General features: G+C 42.0%; 1 protein-coding gene across 1 annotated transcript in view; it reads left to right on the top strand.

Moving 5' to 3' along the window:
- BMPR1A (bone morphogenetic protein receptor type 1A) overlaps positions 1-24171 on the top strand; it is a 1674184-nt gene that overhangs the window by 946547 nt on the left and 703466 nt on the right. The window contains exon 9 of the mRNA XM_044056589.1: positions 2673-2865. Within this exon, the coding sequence (XP_043912524.1) occupies positions 2673-2865 (193 nt within the window). The remainder of the gene's footprint in view (positions 1-2672; positions 2866-24171) is intronic.

The following is a 24171-nucleotide window of genomic DNA, read 5'->3' as shown; positions in this document are numbered from 1 at the left end:
CATTACAGATTGGACTTGGCCTCCAGGGGAAGAGCATCTTTCAGTTCTATGGTGCTCAGGAGTGTCCTTCCATGAGAGCCTCCCAGGAATAGAGGTAGCTGGGGACTCTGTCCCATGCGTAAGGAATGAACAAGGATTAACAATATCAGATAAAGAAGTTATGTCTTACCATAACATTCCATCTGTATTGTTGATCCTCGTTCAGTCATTGCGACCCTCCCTCCTTCCCCCTCCTGTGGTTTCTAGTGGATCTCACCATCCGGTTCTCTTAGGTTATTTGACCAGAGGTAGCCTCTACCTTCTTTGACTTGCAAACTCAATCTGAGGTAACAGGGAGAGGGGGATTTGTGGGTAAGAGTTTAGCTAGAGAGTTTGAAGCTGACGCGAGCTTGGAAAATGGCCGGCTCTTTTCCGAGGTCAGAACTGATAACCCCATGCATAATGACTGAACGAGGATCAACAATACAGATAGAACGTTATGGTAAGACATAACTTCTTTATCTCTTGCATATGTTAGTGTTTTGTGGTAGGAGGAGAGGGTTGTCTGTGTACATGAGGCAGTTGTAACATTGCCTCAGGATACCCAGATTCACCAGCTAGACTGGAGAGTGCACCTGAAGTTGCCTTTTGGTCATGCCTGAATAGTAGGGTGAGCTGCTTAGTCGCTTGGTTGGTGAGGGGTGAATTAAGAGCCTTGCCCTGCTGGGCAATCAGTATCAGGGTATATTAGTGCTTGCTATTAGGTCTGAGCAAGTGCTGGGCTGTAATATGCTTTTTGAGTGCTTAGGTTGAGAGTTAGACTCGTTTCAAGGGAAAAACTGAAGAGGAGGCAGTGGAGCCGGGAATAATTTAACCATAGCTATCCGGCACTGCCCGGTGCACAAAACCTTGCAAACGCAGTTTTTATAGTAGGGAAATGAAACAGAAATTAGCCCAAAATGGCCAACAAACTGAGCTGGAACCACTCCTCCAGGGACAGATAGGTTGCTCAAAGCTCCCCTCTCTCAAAGGTGAACAGAGAAACTTCCTTCCATCCAAGTAAGGTATGGGCAACTCAGAAACTATTATCACAGCCCTGAATTCAGCACTAACCTGAAAACTGGACTATACTAGCTTAGAGAGGTGGGAAACAAGGATTTTTTTTTTTTTTTTTTTTTTAAAAGATAAGGCAAAAACAGTAAAAAATACATTTAAAACAGCTTTAAACGACTACAAATTATCAGAAAAGGCTATGATACTTTAGTGTGTAGTCTACAACAGTTAAACAAATTATTTAAACAAAAAAACAACATTTTAAAAGTGCAGGCAGTCAAATAAGTACAATATGTGAAAAAACAAGCTTTTAAATCACAATAAAAGCTGGAAAATCTGCATTTAGGCGGAAAACAGTTAAGTACAGCAAGAAAGTACAGAAAAACTGATACTTAATCACTCCAAAGTCTCTCTCCTAAGCAAGAAGGCTTGTATCAGTTTAAGATTTTCTACTGCTACCCAGTAGGTTAGTTACAGGAAAGATGGGAAACAAGCGCAGATGTGGTCTTTTAAAACCAGAAAGTTAAGACGGACAAACTGTCCAAATGGTCAGTAAACTTTTAATGTTTCCAGCTCATCCTGACAGAAGCGTGAATGTCAAGTCTGCCTCATCTGTCTTTTTATCCGTTTTTGTCATGTATTCCATCAGTCAGTCCCCTATTCTTGTGACTTCCATGAACAACTTGTCAAGTTTTTCTCCTGTGTCTGCCATATTCCACTCTACCTCATGGAGCATACACTGTGGTAACACTACTTTCATTTTACACTCAGATATTTCATTGCTCTTCTTTAGCTTCACATTTTTTCTTTTGTCATGCATCCTCTCCTGCCATGCTTCACCTTTTAACACGCTCATGTCCCCCCCCCCCCCAAGGAGTTCTATTTTAAATGCAACTGTTTGTTATAGAAGAGAGGGTAAACATTGTCTATAATTCCTACATTTTTGCCATACCCTGTTGTAAACCTGGCATCATAGCAAGATATGTCCCACCCCTCTTGCTACTTTCATTTACTAACTTAGAGGTAGCCCTACCCCTCTGCTACTTGTGCTACATCCAGATTTGGTGTATATAACCACAAAGAAACAAAAATGCTTAGAACTGGGTAAACCAGATTGACCATCTTACTTGTTTGGTTGCCTGATATCCCCTAAAATGGTAAAAAGCAAGAGGCCCCATCCTACTTACTGATGGAAAGAAAAGTAAACCATTTCTTTCAATTACAGGATGTTCCATGAATAGGACTTTGAGTGGTCCTACAATAAAGTGATCCCCATTTCATGTATGGAGACCATTTAGAAGTTGAACAGTATTTAGAAACCCTACATGGACATGAGAAGAGCTTATAAACAATGCAAACAAAGGTTACAGTTGAAGTTTCAAGTCAAAAATATTCAGCAATGAGTCCCTGTTTGCACCCCTCAGTTTTTAAATGAATGCAAAGCCTTTACTTTGAGCTAATTTGTAATTCTGGATGTTTGTGCTGTAAAACTTTATTTTTGTTTAATTGTGCTCTCTTTCTTTTTTTAATAACTAGAATTAAAAAACTTTTAAATGTACTTAATGTGTATATGCTTTATTTGTATTTATGTAATGGTCGGGTTTTTGACAGGTGAAGTGTATTTTAAACAATTCTTACAGGTTCAACGAACTATTGCTAAACAAATTCAGATGGTGCGTCAAATTGGAAAAGGACGATATGGTGAGGTATGGCTGGGAAAATGGCGTGGTGAGAAAGTTGCAGTTAAAGTATTCTTTACAACTGAAGAAGCCAGTTGGTTCCGGGAAACTGAGATCTACCAGACAGTCTTGATGAGACATGAAAATATATTGTGTAAGTAAACCTTTTGTTGGCTAGTTTTTGTGCCTTTGCATCTTTTGTTTTTACTAATGTTACTGTATGTATATGCAATAGGTGGGTAAAATGTTAAAGCATCTCAATATTTTTTTTCATCTTGGGCACTAATGTGGGTAACAGCTTTCTAAATTTATTTAATGGGGAATCTCATTTGAGGATATACTAAATGTGCAAGTTGCTACTGATTACTGTGGATTAGGTGAACAAAACTGAATTGTGGCAGAAAAGTTGGAGAAAGTAAATGGACCTGAATGAAAATAATGGTTCAGTTTTAGAAATGAATGGGGATCACTGTGTATAATGGTGACTCTCCTGAAGGCTTCTATCTGTGTAGGTGGACAGCTAGCAGTGATGGTTGGTGAGAAACAACTGAAGAGAATTTGAAGGTACACACATTTGTTCACTGATAGTGTGCCTAGTTTTAGATGGTGTAATAAAGATTCATATATGGAGATGTGCTTATGTAGTGATGAATGGGTTTATGTTTAGATTTATTACTCACCTATTTGGGATGTAATTTGAAGGTCCCCTTTTCTATCCATCTGCCTGGTGAGCAATGAAGTGACATCAGATAATCATTGAAGTAGATGAATCCCAAGATGATCGTGTTTCACTGTTGGCAGTCCTGACTTGTGGTATTTCCTGCCATGGAAGCCCTTGGCTGAACTGACTACCAGAGAAAAATCTCCCTCCTCCAGCTGGAAGACAGCCTAACCAATGTCGGTATGCTTGGGTGTAAGGATAGTTGGCCGGCACCATGAGCTCAGTTCTTTCTTGCCTTTGGAGCCCAAAGCAGAGTTAGTCTGCAGCAGAGAAAGAATAATCCAGAAAGCTAAGTATCCTGTTGGGGAACCTTTTTTGCATTTTTGGCTGTCAGAGAAAACTAATAATTGTCTCTGTTGTGGTAAACAAATTCCACACCAAGACCTCCATTCCTTTTGTGATACTTGGGTCCAGATCACAACATTCCGAGCTGTTGTTTTTGTTCCTCATTTGATAGTAGAACCATTAGACGTAGGGACGAGATTTTGGCTAGGCACCTTAGTGAGTTGTGACACCATTTGCTTCCTGTGGCATAAGCCAGTCAATCTAAAGTAGATATTCCTAAGCGGAAAAGGGAGAATGAAAAGCGCCTCAGACTTAGGGCCTCAGACTACACCCACTCGCCATTGGCCAGTCCACCCAGGCTTATTGTCACTGAAGAAGGTGAGGAGCTTTTGCAGCTTCCTTCCGTGAATGAAGTGCTGGTGCAGACCCCTATCGAGACCTGTTCAGATTCCGAAACGCTTTCCGTTCCCTTGATATCTTTTCAAGCCGTAGGACTCGCTTCATCATTTGGGTCTGAGACTACTTTGCAGGCAGTGACTTCCAACAACCTTGCTAAGACCGACCATGCTTTTCATGGTGCCAGGGCATTGCAGTTACCATTCTCCGTTAGGAGCTGGGCATCTATGCTTCATCAGACATCACCATCAGTCCTAAACCAAGGCCCACTTCCTAGAAAAGTGTCAACCTCACAGCCCCAACCTCGGCCTACCACCTCCCATTAGCAGGTTTACCAGCAGGATCTTGTGAGATTGGATGAAGACCTTCTCTCTCTTGTTAGACCCAGACATCCCCCACATGAATCCTCCCCAGGTAAAGAAAAAGGGACATCCTTCCAGAAGTCTTTTCTGACCCTTTTGTGTCAGATGAGGATTCTTTAAAGAGAGTCCTTCCATTGTCTTATTTGAAGAGTTGAACTCAGAGGAGAACCTGGCTTCTGCTTCCTCTCCTGAAGATATTTCCTTTGGGGAAACCCTGCACATCTTGAGGGAACACTTCCATTGAGAAGTTCAAGATTACCCTCAGTCCAAGAGAAGGATAAGGGATTTTCTAGACTTATCAGGACATGAAGCCGTCACCAATACCTCCTGTTTTAAAGGTAGTGGATGATGTATTTCAGGACTCCTCTTTGAAGCCACACTTTCTCCTGCTCCTAGAAGGCCTGATTGGTTTTATAGGGTTCTGGATTCACACAAACATATGTTAAAACCTGTAACTGACCCAGAGATTGTGACCCCTGGCCGAAAAGGAGACAAAGCTAGCTCCTTCCAAAATAACTTGAAAACAGATAATGAAAGTAGGGCCCTAGGTAGAGTTGGTTAAAAGGTTTACACTTTTGCTACCCTTTCTGTGATGGCACTGATTTGCCAATTCCACATGATTAAATACCAGAAAACCTTGTTGGATCAGATGAAGCAGAAACTTAAGATTACAGAGAGAAAGAGTCTCCCTGAAGAGTTTCTAGACTTCAGTAATTCCATCTCCCAGGTAGCAAAACACTCCCTGCACTGTGGGTATGATTCTATGAAAGCCTCCAGCAGGGCTGTAGCTAAAGGCTTTGTCATCAGAAGACATGCCTGGCTGAGGGAGCAGGTCTTCCCAGAGCATGTAAAATCTAACCTCCTAGATGCCTTCCCCTTCAGATTCACCTCTCCGGGACAAATACTACAGATGCCTCAGAAGTAGCCTGGGGAGTCCATTTCAGCTGCTTCCAGACCCAAGGGAAGTAGGACAACAGGTTCAGAAACAAACACGTAAATTTAAAACAACTTGTGGCTGTCCAAAAAGGCTTAATAGCTTTCTAAGAAAAATGGAAACCAGGAGTGCTAGTAGTGAAAACAAGACAATACCGCAGTCATGTGGTATCTAAACAAACAGAGGGGGACACAGTCCTACCTCTCTGACACCTATCAGTGAAAGTTTGGGAAACACCACACTCCTTGGGATTACACCTATTGGCACAGTACCTACCAGGTGTGCACAACCGACTAGCAGGTCACCTCAGCAGAATCCTGTCAGACCCCCGGGAGTGGCACCTCGACGTCTGGAAATATTTCTCAGTAAAGCCAAAAGATGGGGAGTGCCTCAAATAGACCTTTTTCCACCAAGGCGAATGCTCAATTGGAAAGGTTTTGCTCCAGGGTCCCAGGGACAAAATAGAGTCCACCTAGAAGGCAAATGTGTTTTCTTTCCCTTGGACAGGCCTGTTCCTCTATGCTTTCCATCTGATTCCCCTGCTTCCCAGAGTATGCCTAAAGATAAAGGAAGATAGGCCAGGAGTAACACTAATGGCCCCAGTCTGGCCCAGGCAGCACTGGTACCGCCTCCTAATCAACTTAACCATGAGACCATTGCCGCTGCCACAGAGGTTGGACCTTTAGACATAGGACAAGGGAAAGATTGTACACCCCAACCAGCAGAGACCCTCCAGTTGTCAGCATGGAGGATACCTTAACACCTTGAAGGGTTCCTATTCTAGATGAACAAGTTCAGGATATTCTAAAAGAGGCCAGAAGTCCTAGCACTTGGAAATCCTACTGTGCTAAATGGAAAAGATTCTCCCTTTGGTATGGGCAAAATACACAGAATCCTCATCTAGCCAAAATCTGTGTGGGCCACCTCTTTGACAAAGGTCTGTCCTACTCCATAAAAATTCATGCCACTGCTTTTTCAGCTAGCATTCTTGCCCAACCTCCAATCTTCTCTCACCCCTTATGAAACAGTTTCTTTGGGGGAGAGTGATTCACACCAGGTCACTCATAAGGCCTCTGGGTCTCAGCTTGGAACCTTCATTTTGTTCTGAAGAAAATTACTTGTCCACCACTTGAACCAGCTGCTTCCACTGAGTCAAAATTCTTTACATAGAAGATTGCCATTACCTCTGCTGGAAGGGTTTCTGAACTACAAATACTCATGCCAGTGGAACCTTTCCTCATCTTCCACCCAGAGTCTCACTCGGAACTAACCCCACCTTTATGCCTAAGGTAGTGATAGAGACCTCCTTAAGTCATGCCAAACATGTGCCTACTTTCTTCCCCAAGTCACAAAACAAGGGGAAAGAATACTTCATTCCTTGGATGTGCATAGGCAGCTCCACTACTATCTAGACAAACAAAGACTAGGAGGAATTCAGACCAACTGTTTTGTGGCCTTTGCCACTGGTTCTGAATAGAAACCTGTTTCCAAGCATGCATCTAAAAATGGATTTCACTATATTTCCTTTTATTGAAGCCATCATAGTAGGAAGCTGATGATGCTGTGAGGACACGCTCCATTAGGGCAACTGCTGCCTCTACTGCCTTCCTGAAAGGGGTACCCACCAAAGACCTCCTGGAAGCTGCTACCTGGTCTTCAGTGCATACCTTTACCAAACATTACCATCTGTTAGCCTTCTCCAAGTGCAGAGCAGGATTTGCCACTGCCATCTTGCACTGCATCCTCACCTGTCCTTAATCTGTCATCCCCTCTTCTTTGGGAATCATCCAACAAGTTAGGACTGCAACAGTGAAACATGAAAAGCATAGTACAGTTGTGTATACTTAACATAAATGTAGATATTTGGGTGTATTCACTATTGCAGTATTCTTTCCATCCCTCCTTTCCCCCCTAGCCTACAGGGTAGGCTTGAACAAGCTTCTTCTCAGTCAGGGGTCCCTCTTCCTACACTTCCCTTTCTTAGGTTTCAGTGTTCCCCTTCCTGGACATCAGCGCACATCTTGAGGGGCACCTACTTTTAGGGGGCAATAAAAAACTGAGCTCATGGCACTGGCCATCTCCCCTTATACCCGAGCATACTGACGTTGGATAGGGTGTCCGCCAGCTGTTGGAGGAGGAAGATTTTTCTCTGGTAGTCAGGACAGCCAAGGGCTTCTACTGTGGGAAATCCCACAAATCAGGATTTCATCAGTGAATACACTTAAACATCTACATTTATGTTAAGTTTACACAACTGTACTTTCTTGCTATTGCTTTCTGTCATTTCACAGTCAAGTTGTATCCATCTTTCCGTGATCCCTCCCAACACATACTTGCAGCACCTTTGAATTCCTCTGCCTGTTCATTTTCAAGTGTCCTGTTCCAGAATTATTTATTATAAAGATAAATAAATCAATAAATCCTTAATTGTGGAAAAGCAAATTCTAACTGGCTTTATACTTCATGACACCCCCCCACACACACCTTTTGCCATAGTATATCCTTTTTTTTGGTAGACATTTGGAAATATCTATCACCCCCCTATTTAAAGCTGTAGATCCTGGTAAGTTGACCAACTTGCACGTAAGTACATCCATCTTCAAACCCCCACCTCTTCACCTTAGACTAGTCACCCATATTCTTACTCAAGACCACTCTTGGGCTTCAGAAGCTCTCACTTAACTTGTAGTTTAATTTTCTTTGTTGCAGCAAGACTCCTTAAGAACAAATTCAAAAGATTGGCTGACAAAAGAGCTAAAGCTGCTTCCAAAATATGGCAGTGAAGTATGGCAGATTTAGAAACTTGACCTCTCCCAAGACTACAGAAATCATTTTTGTTTCTGTTCATAATTTAGTGAAATAATCTGTTAAGAAGTCACAAAGCCAAATTACACTAAACCAAATATTTTTCCCTGTTAGAGAAATAATTGTGATAGGAAGTTGTCCTTCTTACCAGTCATGAAAACCCTGGCATTAACTCATTCACTCCGGAGCACCTCAGGAAAAGCTGCCTGCTTAATTCCACCATAGGAACAACAGTGCAGCCTGAGCTCATTTTCAGAAAATCCATTTCTAAAACCATACAGAAAACCATACAGAAAACAAATGTTCATAATTCTTTAACTATAAGAGCTAGACTAAAAATGTAAATGCGAACGTTGTTCAGCAAACACTGACCTTACCAACAGTGTAAATGTTGATAGTGTATCTCAAAGTGATTATTAAATATTTGGCAAGGAATGCTGATATTGTGCATATTTTTTACCTTTTTGGAAAAACAAAGCATAATATCTTGGTCAATGTACCACGCAGACCCATACAATTCGAATGCAATTTGTTAGTATGAATGTCAGCTTTAAAATTATACCTTAACCATTACTGTGTGATGCTCCTTTACAGAGATATTCAAAGAAATATGATTAATATAATATTTTTCATAATTGATAAATAAACAAAGCATAATATCTCATCACCTATAACAGACAGAGCCTACATATCAGTGTAGAAGTTGTGCATCTGGATGTCAGCTTCAAAATGATGCATCATTTGTGTGATCACCATGTTCCCTTGCAAAGATATGGGCATAATAATGAAAAGTGTTGTAAATGTATAATTTTCATAATTGTACAAGACTAAACAAACTGTGATATCTGTACATGTGTAGAGTGCACAGACACAGTTCTTTTACCATGTTGTAAGGAGTAACACTGTCTTCGAAATGAGGTATTACTTGGCACACTGACATGTTCCCTTGCAAAGTTATTTACCAAAATATGAAAAAAAAATCATAATTTCCATAACCTAATTCCAAACAAACTTTGATATCTGCACATGTGTCCAACATACAGGCACAATTCTTTTACCATGTTGGAACCAGCAATACTGTCTTCAAAATGAGGTATTACTTGGCACATTCAGATGCTCCCTCGCAAAGTTATTTACCAAAATATGAAAAACAAATCATAATTTCCATAACCTAAGTCTGAAACAAACTTTGATATCTGCACATGAGTACAACAGACAGGCATTATTCTTTTCCCATGTTAGAACCATCAATACTGTCTTCAAAATGAAGTATTACTTAGCACATTCAGATGCTCCCTTGTAAAGTTAATTTACCAAAATATGAAAAAAAAAAATCATAATTTTCATAACCCATGTCCGAAACAAACTTTGATATCTGCATATGAGTACAACATACAGGCACCATTCTTTTCCCATGTTAGAACTATCAATACTGTTTTCAAAATGAGGTATTACTTAACGCATTCAGATGCTCCCTTGCAAAGTTATTTACCAAAAATATGAAAAAAAAAAAATTTCCATAACCTAAGTCCGAAACAAACTTTGATATCTGCACAGGAGTACAACATAAAGGCACCATTCTTTTACCATGTTAGAACTATCAGTACTGTCTTCAAAATGAGGTATTACTTAGCACATTCAGATGCTCCCTCGCAAAGTTATTTACCAAAATATGAAAAAAAATCATAATTTCCATAACCTAAGTCCGAAACAAACAGATATCTGCACATGTGTACAACATACAGGCCCAATTCTTTTATATGTTGGAACTATCAATATTATACATATACACATACAATACATATTCGATTGTACATGCTAGCACTCTCCTGAAACAGTTCTTTCTCAGCATCTTCACCAGCTTCTTACCACAGTTATTTGCCAAACTCATAAAATATATTTTACACAACACATTTCATAATAGAGTTGTACTTACCATACTGGTCCCTACTTGGTCATGGGTGTTTTCCATTCTTCTCACAAGCTGCATATTTCCAATCCTGCATAGCTCTCCTCACACCATTGTGGATGTCAGTCAATAACAAGGCAATGCCTTCCTCAGTTAGGTGAACGCCATCCCTTCTGAACAGGTGAACATCTTTTGTGGTGATGCTGTCAGGACAGATTGTAGATCCACCGACCACACAAAATGACAACATGGCCACCACGACTGCAGGTGTTCAAAAATTGCTCTGATTTAAAACCGCAGCCTTCTCAGTGGTTGACTGATGACATCATTCCTTCCAATGTGCAGCAACAAGGATTTTGGGCTCAGGGTAGATGGAACACTTCTCTTCCAACAACTGCAGTACTCTGCTCCAATGCATACCTCTTCTTGCAGTCCAGTATACCGTCAGACTGGATGTGGAGAAACTCATGTTGTACTGGTTTTCAGTTATGGAGGCATGGCTGGCAGCCCAGTGAATGTAGGAATGGCCACATACCCACACTCTCACTTGTCGTTCTCCTGCTCGTGAAGCCATGTCAGTGTCAGAATGTGGACAAACCTGTACAGCAAAGAAAATGCAAACAGATTACTACTGATGTTTGACAGATCTATTGGAAAAGTACATATATATGTATATCATAATGCATTACCTGGTTAGACCATCCATATCTTCACTCCTATCCACAGGGGCATTATTCTTTTCATAAGGTATATAAGTGGTGATGACGCTGCGGAGGTACATACCTACCACCCGTGAAAACACAAAATTACACACAACGACTGACAAGGGGGCACAGAAAGGGCACATGTAAAGATAAAAAACAGGGTAAGGACTGCAACTCCACTAATATGCCTAGGACAGGCACGGGACTTCAGGCCGTGGGCGTCTGAAGTGTCCCATACCTGTGCTGGCTACCCACTCAGACTGCTGGTAGCAGCAATGACTCCTGATTGCATGCAGCGCCAGCACTCTGCCTTACCTCTACCTTTTCCATGTACGTGTCCTTTCGGCAATGGTCATAAGGACTCAAAGGGGGGAGCTAATGTAAAGGGTCTTACCCTGACCTACATACATTTACTACACCTGAAGGGAGGGAAACTAAGTGGAGAGCTCAACCAAGACCCAAGACAACATGTGAAAAGACTAATTCTGCCCCAGGCTTTGTCTTTTTGCATGTGTCCTTTTCTGGGGGGAAACACTGCATCACAGTGGCAGCCCTGAGGCCATTTCTACCTAGGACAGCAGCACAATGGGGCTGAACTGAAGAGTCTCCAAGTTCCCAACTGCAATCCAGGTCAATCACAAGATCCATGGATGGCTGGGTATGCCCCCCATGATGCACTCACCAACACAAGAGAAGTTGGCATAAATCTCTGAAGTGAAACCTTCCTCACCTTGGTGCATAAGGGTTTGGCCAGTACCTGACAAAGGGGCACAGAAAGGGCACATGTAAATCCTCTCTAAATGAACTACAATGTATGCAGATGCATCACCCTATCTCCCAAGAGAGGCCACTGCCATACTGATATTCATGTGTATATGTGCGAGTAAGTTATGCACATACATATATATCGATATACACACATATGCATATATATACATATATATATATATATATATATATATATATATATATATATATATAAACATCAGATGTTTTGGAGGATAGCTAGTTGATGAAGAATGGAGGGGGGTGGCTTGCAATGACTACAAAGAGAAAAAACACAATCTGGCTTGTGCATTCGTCAAAGTGATAACGACTTCTACTTATGTGAATAACAGTGACAGCAGCTGAGACTTTTACCAGAAAAGTGATAATAACTCACTGCTGTATTGTAAATGAACTTAATGCTAATGTGCTAATGGCCTTCCTTTCAGTACTGCAAAGTTATGCATGCTCAGACAAAGGTGATAATTGCTGCACATAACCTGTTGACTAGGCATTCATTATATTACCTTGTGCAGCTGTTGTGTAACACAGATTCATTATCAGTAAGGAGAACACCTGAGTAATTCAGTAAAATAGTACACTTACATATTACTGAGCCCTTCCTCCCACCTAAATTCCACACATGACTGACAAAGCCAGGGAAAATGCTCAAAAAATATGGTAGCTCCATGCTGGCAGTTGTCAACAAGTGATAACATTTATCTCACTCATGCAACTACTAATCACAAATAGAATAATACAAGCAGAAGCGATTTCTAGTCTGCTTATTTTACATTACACTATTAATTAGTCAATGGTACATCTGATGTTTTATATGCTGGCATATTACAGTATAATTACATTTCTGTGCTGTATTCTAAGTAATGTAACCATATGTAATGCAACATTACCATCAATAAACCCTTCAGCAGCCCTTCCAAGTATGCAGAAGGAACAAAATGACAGATGACTCCCAATGACCCCCTCAGTAGTATATCTGAGTATACACAAGAACTAAAATGAAACATTTGCCACAAAGCCAAGTGTGAGGCTAAAATAGCTACCCAAGCCAAAAGGTAATCACAAGGCCTTTTTTGTTGCATTTGTAATCTCAAAAGCACAACTCACCAATGCACTGAGCTGATTGCAAACATAAAGGAATGGTCTCATGCACAAATTGTGGAGAAATAATTCATTTGTCAAAACTAGAAAATCTCTACATTTTGAAAACAGTTGTAATTAAAATTCTAATTTAAACAATCTTTGTTTGCAGTTTTTTTAAATGTAAGTTGATCTGTGCAAAATTCTCAGTATGTACTTTCATCCTACTGCTTGTTACTGTCAACGCCCACAGACATGCTTGAAGCCTTTTACCCCCTATTTTTCTAGACTCATCAAAAACTTTCATACTCTCTCCCATCAGAAACACTTACATAAACTGCCATCCTTAGGGTTCACTAACTCATCACTACAATAGCTCCATAACTACTTGGTGCAGAAGAAATGAAATGGTAAAATAATTTCTCTACATTCTTGACATTAGCTATTGGTTACAAGGATCTATAGTAGGCCCCAAACATAACCTGTTGAGTAGGCATTCATTATATTACCTTGTGCAGCTGTTAGGTAACACAGACTCATTGTCATCAGTAAGAGGAAGACCTGAGTTGATGTTTCTTTGGAGGAAGACCTGAGTAATTCAGTAAAATACTATTAACACTATATTAAACCCTCCTCCCACCTAAATTCCAAACATGACTGACAAACCCAAGAAAAATTCCCAAAATATAAGATAGCTCCATGAAACAGACTGAACACCCTGCTTGGACTGATGATGTATGTAGGCAATGAACACAGGAACTTAACCAAGCAAATGGTATAGGATCATGATCAGAACTGTGGAAGATGATCAAAAAATTGAGTGGTCTGGGTTAGGCACACACAGGCAAATGATGTTTGACATTATGGCATGTACTAGAACTAACGTGTAGTCTTGAGCACAGGAGCTTCCAAAAATGATGTCATATTATTCTGAGTGGTGGAAAAAGATGAACACAACCCCAGAACCCAAGGGTGGTCATAACATCCATGTATTCTTCCCTTATAAGGCCCATTATGAAACATAAGCTGCATGATCACAGCTAAAGAAATCCCAATCCCTCTGAGCTACATGCTCTAAGGACCTAAACCTTGTCACCACAATAAACAGGACATGCTGGAGGGCTAGGTTTCTGTCCCAGAGACTTACTATACTCTGGAACAAGCTACCCATCTATGTCAAGCAAAGTTCCTCATTAGTACTCTTCAAGAAAAATCTTGATGAGTGGATGGGAAATAGGAAGTACACCCTGGGAATCGCTTCTGTGGCTCTGCTCAACAGGGGCACAGGAAATTAACTTTCTTGGGTGGCATATGTCAGGGAACCTTGTTGGATAGGCTTACTTAGGCCCTTGGGCCGATAGCCTAGTACCTACCTATGAACCTACGGACAAATGGATTATCAATAAGTACAGCAATGAGAAAGATTCCTCTAAGACATTACATGTCAACTCACTTTCACCAAAGATGCAACATGAAAGTTAAAAAGCATGAACGACATGAATCTGCATGTAAAATAATAAATATATATAGTACTAGAATCACATTTTTAAAAAAACGGAATGTACCTCAGAAAAGCTAAACTAATCGCAGCTTTGTTACTAAATTCTGTCATAAGCATCTTAAAATAATACTAATCCCATTGTACATCACAGGATACCACCTTCTCTCATGTATATATACACATATATGAGAAAAGGTGTTATGTATGTACACTTTTATACATCACTTATCTAGCCATAGATCAAATTCTGAATGGCATAGATAGTCACCTATAGCTAGTCATGATACAGTGAGAGACCTTATCTATGGTGACTTGCACATGGATGAGTTCCATGGTACCATCCTGTTTAATCAACCTGGAGGTATGTCTGTTGCCAGCACAAAGCAAGACATCTCCACATGTGACCTAACTCAAAGCTGTTGGTCTAAATGTGTGGAAAGTAATGTAGTCTTGCACTTGTGGAATACTTTCTAGATACACATTTAACAAACACAAAAATATTGTAACTCCTCTATTCATCTATCAGATTCGCTTAAGTTTAAATAGCGACCACAGCTAACACCACCCCACATTAGATTATGACTTATTGTGTGTTTGTATTCAATGCCTCACAGCTGTGTAATATCTTGTACTAGCAGCACAATTACATTTGTACAAGACAGACCCTTTTCTATTTTCTGATCTGGGAGCTCTTTTTTGTATATGTATTCATAAAGGGCACTTTATATTGTCGTTCGCCTACCTCCACAACATACAATGCATCTCTCAGGAAGAAACATGGTGTTTGTTTATTTCACCCTAGGAATCAAACAGATGCCAATAACTTAGTAACTACTTAATGTAGGAGTATGACAAAATGCTTAGGTGACTCCAAGCAGGCCAGACATGCAAATTATTATTTATAACTACAAGCCAAGCAGTGGACGTGAGACTTAAGCTGTGTACTCTTGACCATCTACATTAACTGCGCTCAATAAAAGCAAAATAAATGACATTAATCATGTTCTATTACTAGCACTACAATAAAAGACAAAAGAAATACCCCCCCCCCTTTTTTTTGGATGATAACACTACAAAAAATTCAATTCATTATGCCACAATAACATTACTATAAACAAATGTTATGGAAAGGAAGTTTCTCCAAGCATTTTCTGTTATACGTGTAGGTACCCTTACTCTAATAGTTAAAGAATCAAAAATTAGCTCATACAACAAGGTTTTCAAGCTTATAAAACAAAAATCCTGCCTCATAAAAATCCATAATCAGCCATTTTTCCACATTGCTACCTATGCTATCTACTTATAATACCAAGCTAAAATAGAGATATACAGGCAAATACAAAAATGAAGACAGTTCATACTTACCCTCCACCACCCCACACAAGAACTTCCTTGTTACCGTAGTTTCTGTTTCAGTGTCCTCAGAGACCACTGCAGCCGCAGGTATAGCGACAATGGGTGGAATTACCTGAACTGTACTAGTCGATTCCACTGCTGCTTGCTGCTGGTTCATTGCAGTCTTCTTCTGCACCATAACTTGCTTCGCTTCTCTTCTTCCCCCCTCCCTGTACACGTACACAGGCTTGCTTTACATCAAACACAGCAGCTGTTCAGAAAATGCAATCAATATTTTTCACAGAACTACCTCTTACATTAACGTAAAAGAGTTTGGCTGTGGGAGCACATGATTCTGCAGAAACATTTAAAAATGTAGTCAGTCTGTTTTCTTGTTGCTCGTTTGCTCTTCCGCTGAATAAAAAATGTGTCGATAACTGCTGCTGCCAGGGACTGTTGTCATTCCTCACTCTGTCTCTCTCTCTCTCACACACACACACACACACACACACACACACACACACACACACACACACACACACACACACACACACACACATCTTTTCATTTATTTTATTTTACAGTCGCTAAACAGCGATTGTAAAATAAACGCTCCATCGATCTCGCTGTTCACTGTCTCTCATACACACATACATAGTCTCTTCTGCTTTCACACACAAACCCATACATACAAATTCTACTTTCATTCACTGACACATGCAACCAGAAACATAACCACATATGTACACATACATAAATGGACAAATAAATGTCCGGAACTGCAGGCTACAAAAAATGTGCTTACCTGAAATTTCCCTTACTTCCTGCTGAAAATGCACTGGATGTTCTTCGTTCCACATTGCTGCAGTCCTTACTATTGGGTAGTCCGCTGTCCAGTCGGCCCGAATACCAGAGTATATGGCTGACGTCGGTCAGGGCGCATTAGACTGACGTCAGTACGTCAGGGTACTAATGCGCATGACCGACGTCATATCCTCAGTCTTTTTTGCCGCATGGTCCGATGCAGAAGCAGTTTTGCGAGTGCAGGTTGGCGTTCTGAAATATTTCCGAAACCGGAGTTTCAGACCGAATCAGAGTTGGCTAAGTACCCGTTGGGAACATTTTGGTTTTTCTTGCCTCAGTATTTAACCGGATGTCAGAAAAAGTGAATAACTGTATTTCTTGTGAAACAGATACCTCATAGGGAATACCATACCTTGTGTATACCTTGTTTAGGGCCTGAGCACGACGTTGTTGGATGCCGCTCTTGTGCTAGGTTTAACAAACGCACTATTAAGAGGCGGTTAGACTGTGCCAGGTTAGTGTTTGGGAAGCGTTGCAATTATAAAATGCCGTCGGATGCTCCGACGCCCGCTTCGTCCAAGAAGCGCAAGGACAAAACAGCGAAGCCTAGGGTTGATGAACCGGCAGTCCCGGACGTCGGTTCTTTAGAAACTCGGTGGAGCCAGAGGTTTTGCCAGGAGTTTCTTTGGAGTCTCAGGCAGAGACTTTACTGTTACAGGATGTGCCTTCTCAGGAGGTAGGCCAGGCTGAGGGGGCTTCTCAGGTAACTGTTCTTCCCTCTCTTCCCAAGGTAGTTAGAGCCTCTCCTTCTGTTGCCAAAACTTCTTTGAGAGGTAGGCCAAGTTCAGCTTCAGTGGGGGCTTCTCCTAGCATTTCAGGTTCTGTGCCTAAGAAACATATGCTTAAAATGGCAGAAGATTTGATTACTATGATTAGAGGTTCTATGCCCCTCCTGATAAGAGGCCTAGGGTGGAACCGAGTTTGATAGTTTTGAACAGTGTTCAGAGGCCTCTGAGTCTTCTGCGGAAGATTTGCAGGAGTATCCTCCTTATTCTGATTCTGATGTGGATGATTCCACTCCTACAGCTTCTCCTCCTGAGGATTTCTCATTTTCAGAGACTCTGCATTCTATGAGGGAGCACTTTAAATGGGAAGGCCAGGATTACTCTGATTCCAGGAAAAGGCTTAGGAATTCTTGTTTTGCCCCAGCATAGGCCCTTAGCTATACCTCCTGTGTTGAATGTGGTGGAAGATGTTTTTGCAGAGGCTTCCCTGAACCCTGATTCTTTGCCTCCTGCTCCTGTTAAACCTGATAGGTACTATAGGGTGCCTGAAGCTCATAAGTATCTTTTAAGAGTCCTAGGGCAGACCGAAACTGTTTCTCAGGGACCTAAAGGTGTTAAGGCCTCTGTGGTTAAAAACCCTGTTCCCACTGATAAAGAGGCAAGGGCTTTGGATAGATGGGGAAAGAAAGTGTATACTTCTTCCACTTTAGCCATGAGGCGTTGAATTGTCAGTTTCACATGCTTAAATATCAAAATTATCTCCTTTCACAACTGAAATCTAAGGTGGATGCTTTGGCGGAAGGTATTGAGTGTAAAGAGTTGCTGGATTTAGTTCATGTGTCTGAGCAAGTGGGTAAGCATTCTTTGCAATGTGGTTTTGATGCTGTACAGGCCTCCTCGAGGGTGGCTGCCACTAGTTCTGTTCTTCGCAGGCATGCCTGGTTGAGGGATCAGAATTTAGCTGAGCATGTTAAGACAAGGATTTTGGATGCTCCTTTACAGTCTGATGTGTTGTTTGGTTCGCCTGTGGAAGCAGTTTTAAAGAAAATGGAGGACAAAGCTAAGTCTATGCAAACTGTTAAAGATTTTTGCAGGTGCAGCCACCAAGTTTAGTAGAAATTGGCCTACTAAGGGATGGACATATCCTGCTTATGATTCCCAGTCTAGGGGTAGGTCTAGGCGTGGTAGGGGCAGAGCTCAAGGTTCTTTTAGGCCTAGAACAGGAGTTCACCTGCTCAGACTTCTGGTGAGGGCAGGGGTCAGTCCTTTCGTAAACAGACCCAATGACCTGCCTTTTCAGCTGCCAGTAGATTCTCGTCTGGCAGCTCCTTTGGGAGGAAGACTGTCTCTTTTCAAAGGAAATTGGGATTTAATTACTCAAGACAGATGGGTGTTGGATATCATTCACCACGGTTACAGGTTTTATTTCCATACATTGCCCCCTTTCAAAGGCATGCCAGATGTTCCTCCTCCACAAAGGAAAGAGGCCCACAAGCAAATTTCTCTGTTACTCCAAATAGGGGCCATTCAGCCAGTCCCTGTATCAGAAAGGGGCCTAGGATTTTATTCTCGCCTGTTCCTAGTACCAAAGAAGGGGAACACGTGGAGACCAATTTTGGATTTATCTATCCTCAACACTTATCTGGACATTCCCAAGTTCAAAATGTTGACGTTACAACAGCTTTTACCTCTGCTGGGCAAAGATCACTGGATGGTAACTTTAGATCTCAAGGAAGCTTACCTTCATGTGCCTATAAGACTAAGTTGCAGGAAGTATCTGCGTTTTCGAGCTGGAAATTCTCATTATCAGTTCTCTGCATTGCCCTTTGGCTTATCTACTGCGCCCAGAGTATTCACAAAGGATGTTCTTCGTCTTCCATTGCTGCAGTCCTGACTATTGGGTATAGTCCGCGTCCCAGTCGGCCCGAATACCAGAGTATAAGGCTGGCGTCGGTCAGGCGCATTAGACTGGCGTCAGTGCGTCAGGGTACTAATCGCATGACCGGCGTCATATCCTCAGTCTTTTTTGCCGCATGGTCCGATGCAGAAGCAGTTTTGCGAGTGCAGGTTGGCGTGCTGAAATATTTCGAACCGGAGTTTCAGACCGAAACAGAGTTGGCTAAGTACCCGTTGGGGAACATTTTGGTTTTTCTTGCCTCAGTATTTTACCGGATGTCAGAAAAAGTGAATAACTGTATTTCTTGTGGGAAACAGATACCTCATAGGGATTATCATACCTTGTGTATACCTTGTTTAGGGCCTGAGCACGGCGTTGTTGGTTGCCGCTCTTGTGCTAGGTTTAACAAACGCACTATTAAGAGGAGGTTAGACTGTGCCAGGTTAGTGTTTGGGAAGCGTTGCAATTATAAAATGCCGTCGGATGCTCGGCCGCTTCCTCAAGAAGCGCAAGGATAAAACAGTGAAGCCTAGGGTTGAGGAACCGGCAGTCCCGGACGTCGGTTCTTTGGAAACTCAGTGGAGCGGAGGTTTTGCCAGGAGTTTCCATGGAGTCCCAGGCAGAAACTATACTCTTACAGGATGTGCCTTCTCAGGAGGTAGGCCAGGCTGAGGGGCTTCTCAGGTGACTGTTCTTCCCTCTCTTCCCAAGGTAGTTAGGGCCTCTCCTTCTGTTGCAAAACTTCTATGAGAGGTAGGCCTACTTCAGCTTCAGTGGGGGCTTCTCCTACCATTTCAGGTTCTGTACCTAAGAAACATATGCTTAAGATGGCAGAAGATTTGATTACTATGATTAGGGGTTCTATGCCCCGCCTGATAAGAGGCCTAGGGTGGAACCTGAGTTTGAGAGTTTTGAACAGTGTTCTGAGGCTTCAGAATCTTCTGTGGAAGATTTGCAGGAGTATCCTACCTATTCTGATTCTGATGTGGATGATTCCACTCCTACAGCGTCTCCACCTGAGGATTTCTCATTTTCAGAGACTTTGCATTCCATGAGGGAGCACTTTAAATGGGAAGGCCAGGATTACTCTGACTCCAGGAAAAGGCTTAGGGAGTTCTTGTTTTACCCCAGCATAGGCCTTTAGCTATTCCTCCTGTGTTGAATGTGGTGGAAGATGTTTTGCAGAGGCTTCCCTGAACCCTGACTCTTTGCCTCCTGCTCCTGTTAAGCCTGATAGGTATTATAGGGTGCCGAAGCTCATAAATATTTGTTTAAGAGTCCTAGGCGGACCCAGAAACTATTTCCCAGGGGCCTAAGGGTGTAAAAGCTTCTGTGGTTAAAATCCTGTCCCCACTGATAAAGAGGCGGGGCTTTGGATAGGTGGGGAAAGAAAGTGTATACTTCTTCCACTCTAGCCATGAGAGCTTTGAATTGTCAGTTTCACATGTTAAAATATCAGAATTACCTTCTTTCACAATTGAAATCTAAGGTGGATGCTTTGGCGGAAGGTATTGAGTGTAAAGAGTTGCTGGATTTGGTTCATGTGTCCGAACAAGTGGGTAAGCATTCTTTGCAATGTGGTTTTGATGCTGTACAGGCCTCCTCGAGGGTGGCTGCTACCAGCTCTGTTCTTCAGAGCATGCCTGGTTGAAGGATCAGAATTTAGCTGAGCATGTTAAGACAAGGATTTTGGATGCTCCTTTACAGTCTGATGTGTTGTTTGGTTCGCCTGTGGAAGCTGTTTTAAAGAAAATGGAGGACAAAGCTAAGTCTATGCAAACTGTTAAAGATTTTCTGCAGGTGCAGCCACCGAAGTTTAGTAGAAATTGGCCTGCTAAGGGGTGGACATATCCTGCTTATGATTCTCAGTCTAGGGGTAGGTCTAGACGTGGTAGGGGCAGGGCTCAAAGTTCTTTTAGGCCTAGAACAGGGAGTTCACCTGCTCAGACTTCTGGTGAGGGCAGGGGTCAGTCCTTTCGTAAACAGACCCAATGACCTGTTTTTTCAGCTGCCAGCAGATTCACGTCTGGCAGCTCCTTTGGGAAGACTGTCTCTTTTCAAAGAAAATTGGGATTTAATTACTCAAGACAAATGGGTGTTGGATTTCATTCACCACGGTTACAGATTTTATTTCCATACAATGCCCCCTTTCAAAGGCATGCCAGACGTTCCTCCTCTACAAAGAAAAGAGGCTCACAAGCAAGTTTTACAGTTACTTCACATAGGGGCCATTCAGCCAGTCCCTGTGTCAGAGAGGGGCCTAGGATTTTATTCTCGCCTGTTCCTTGTACCAAAGAAGGGGAACACGTGGAGACCAATTTTGGATTTATCTCTCCTCAACACGTTTTTGGACATTCCCAAGTTCAAGATGTTGACGTTACAACAGCTTTTACCTCTGCTGGGCAAAGATCACTGGATGGTAACTTTAGATCTCAAGGAAGCTTACCTTCATGTGCCTATAAGGCTAAGTTGCAGAAAGTTTCTGCGGTTTCGAGCTGGAGATTCTCATTATCAGTTCTCTGCATTGCCCTTTGGCTTATCTACTGCGCCCAGAGTATTCACAAAGGTTCTGGCTCCAGTGATAGCTTACTTCAGGCTTCAAGGAATTCAAATCTATCCTTACTTGGACGACTGCCTGATTCTGGCTCAAGAAAAGGAAGACCTTCTACAGCATCTGGGATATGTTATAGCAGTGCTAAGATGCCTAGGGTATTCTGTGAACGAAATAAAGTCCAGTCTAGTACCCTCACAAGACATGTGCTTTCTGGGTGTAAGACTGAATACAGCAGCCCAGATGGCCTTTTTAACCCCGGACAAACAAAAGAGTCTGTCACTTTACTTCCATCAACTATCTCATCAGTCCGTGCTGACTGCAAGGACAGTCCTTCAAGCATTAGGGTTCATGGCATCTTGTATTCTGGTGCTTCCCAATGCCAAACTGCATATGAGGAAGCTACAATGGTATCTCAAAATGTATGGACACAGCACTGCCAGGATTTGGACACTGTCATTCAAATAATACCTTGCATTCAAAAGGAATTTTTGTGGTGGGCTCAGGAATGTCACCTAAACAAGGGACTCTCTGTGACCCGGCCAGAGGCAAGTCAGATTCTAACGACAGATGCCTCGGACATTGCTTGGGGAGCTCATCTAAATGGAAAGTGGATACAAGACAAGTGGCCTGCCAGACTACAGCATCTACATATCAACATGAAGGAGATGTTAGCAGTCCAGTTTGCATTAATGGCTTTCAAGGAGTTACTTCTTCCAGGGCAGGTGTTGATTCTAACAGACAACACAACTGTCATGTGGTACATCAACAAGCAAGGGAACACATTCTTATCCTCTATGCAGGCAAGCAATGATTTTATGGGAGACTGCGCTAAGCTTGCAACTAACTCTTCAGGCAAGGTTTCTGCCAGGAGCACAGAACTCCTTAGCAGATGTGTTAAGCAGACAAATCATGGATCCCCACGAGTGGAAACTGGATCTTCATGTATTTCAGAAACTGACAGTGTCATGGGGAACTCCAGACATAGATCTGTTCGCTTCTCCACTAAACCACCAGCTGCCAAAGTATTGCACAAAGGGGTTTCATCACACAGCTTGGAAAGTGGATGCTCTGTCTTTCAGTTGGAAAAACCTTCATGTGTATGCCTTTCCACCTCTACCGCTTCTTCCAAAGGTACTATTAAAGGTCAGACAAGACAGGCCAAGGATGATTTTGATAGCTCCAGATTGGCCTCGCAACACTGGTACCCACTTCTACGGAGTCTGGTAAGAAGCCTCCATGGCCTTTACCTCTGATTCCTCATCTGTTGTCTCAGAAGGACGGTCATCTGCTCAATGTCAAGCTTCACTCTCTTCATCTAACAGCCTGGCATATTCTGTGTTGAAACACAGCAGGTCTCAACTTCCTCAACAAGTTTTAAATGTGATTATGGAAGCTAGAAGGCCTAGTACTAGGAGAGTGAAAATGGAAGAGATTTTTATTTTGGAGTACAGCAAAGAATTTGGAGATTTCAGAGCCTAATTTGAGTGTGGCTCTTCAATATCTTACTGAATTATTGGACAAAGGTTTGTCCTTCTCTTCCATAAAGATTCATGCTGCAGCAATTTCAGCTCACTATGATTGTGACCCACCTTTGTTTTCGCATCCTTTGTTCAAGCAGTTTCTTAGAGGGGCAAAGAATATAACACCCCACGTGAGCTCCTACTCCTGCTTGGGATCTCAATTTTGTGTTGGAAAAACTTACTCTACAACCTTTTGAGCCTGCAGCTACTGCTGAATTGAAATATTTGTCATGGAAGACTGCTTTTCTGTTGGCTATTACTTCTGCAAGAAGGGTGTCTGAGTTGCAGGCCCTTATGGCAGTAGAGCCCTTTTGATTTTCCATAAGGACAGGGTATCATTACGTACTAATCCTTCCTTTATGCCTAAGGTGGTTTCTAGTGTGGCTTTAAACCAAACTATTCATTTGCCTACTTTTTGCAGATCCTCAAAATAAAGGGAAAAGATTTTGCACACTTTAGATGTACACAGGCAATTGCGTTATTATTTGAGCAGGACTAAAATTTTAGGCAGTCTCAGCAGTTACTTGTTTCTTTTGCTTTGAGTTCACAGGGCAAGCCTGTGTCAAAACAAACTATTTCTAGGTGGATTGGCTTTTGCATTGCATTTTGTTATTCCCATCATGGTAAGGAGATTCCAGCTGGGATCAGGCCTCATTCCACTAGGGCTACTGCCACTTCAACAGCATTTCTAAGGGGGGTGGCAACTAAGGATATTCTGGAGGCAGCTACTTGGAGTTCAGTGCATACTTTCTCTAGGCATTATCACCTTCCTATATACTCTAAGACTAGGGCTGGTTTTGCCACAGCTGTTTTACAAGGCATGTTGTCAGCTCCTACTACTTCATAATTTGCCAGCCTCCCTTACCTCTGCTTTGGGATTCTACCCAATAGTCAGGACTGCAGCAATGGAAGACGAAGAACATAGTACAGTTTTGTACCTACCATAAATGTAGATGTTCGAGGATTCCATTGCTGCAGTCTCCCTCCTTCCCCTCTGTGTTTAGGGGTGGTTGTGTAGGTGAGTTTACATGCTTATCTTTTATATATATATATTGTTGTATATATTATACATGTTTTTGGTG

This window comes from Protopterus annectens, chromosome 14.part0 (genome assembly GCF_019279795.1).
Source record: "Protopterus annectens isolate FY-2018-M chromosome 14.part0, PAN1.0, whole genome shotgun sequence".
Classification (NCBI taxonomy): Eukaryota; Metazoa; Chordata; order Ceratodontiformes; family Protopteridae; genus Protopterus; species Protopterus annectens.
The sequence above is the reverse complement of the archived record's forward strand: the minus strand, read 5'-3'. Positions and strand labels throughout refer to the sequence as shown.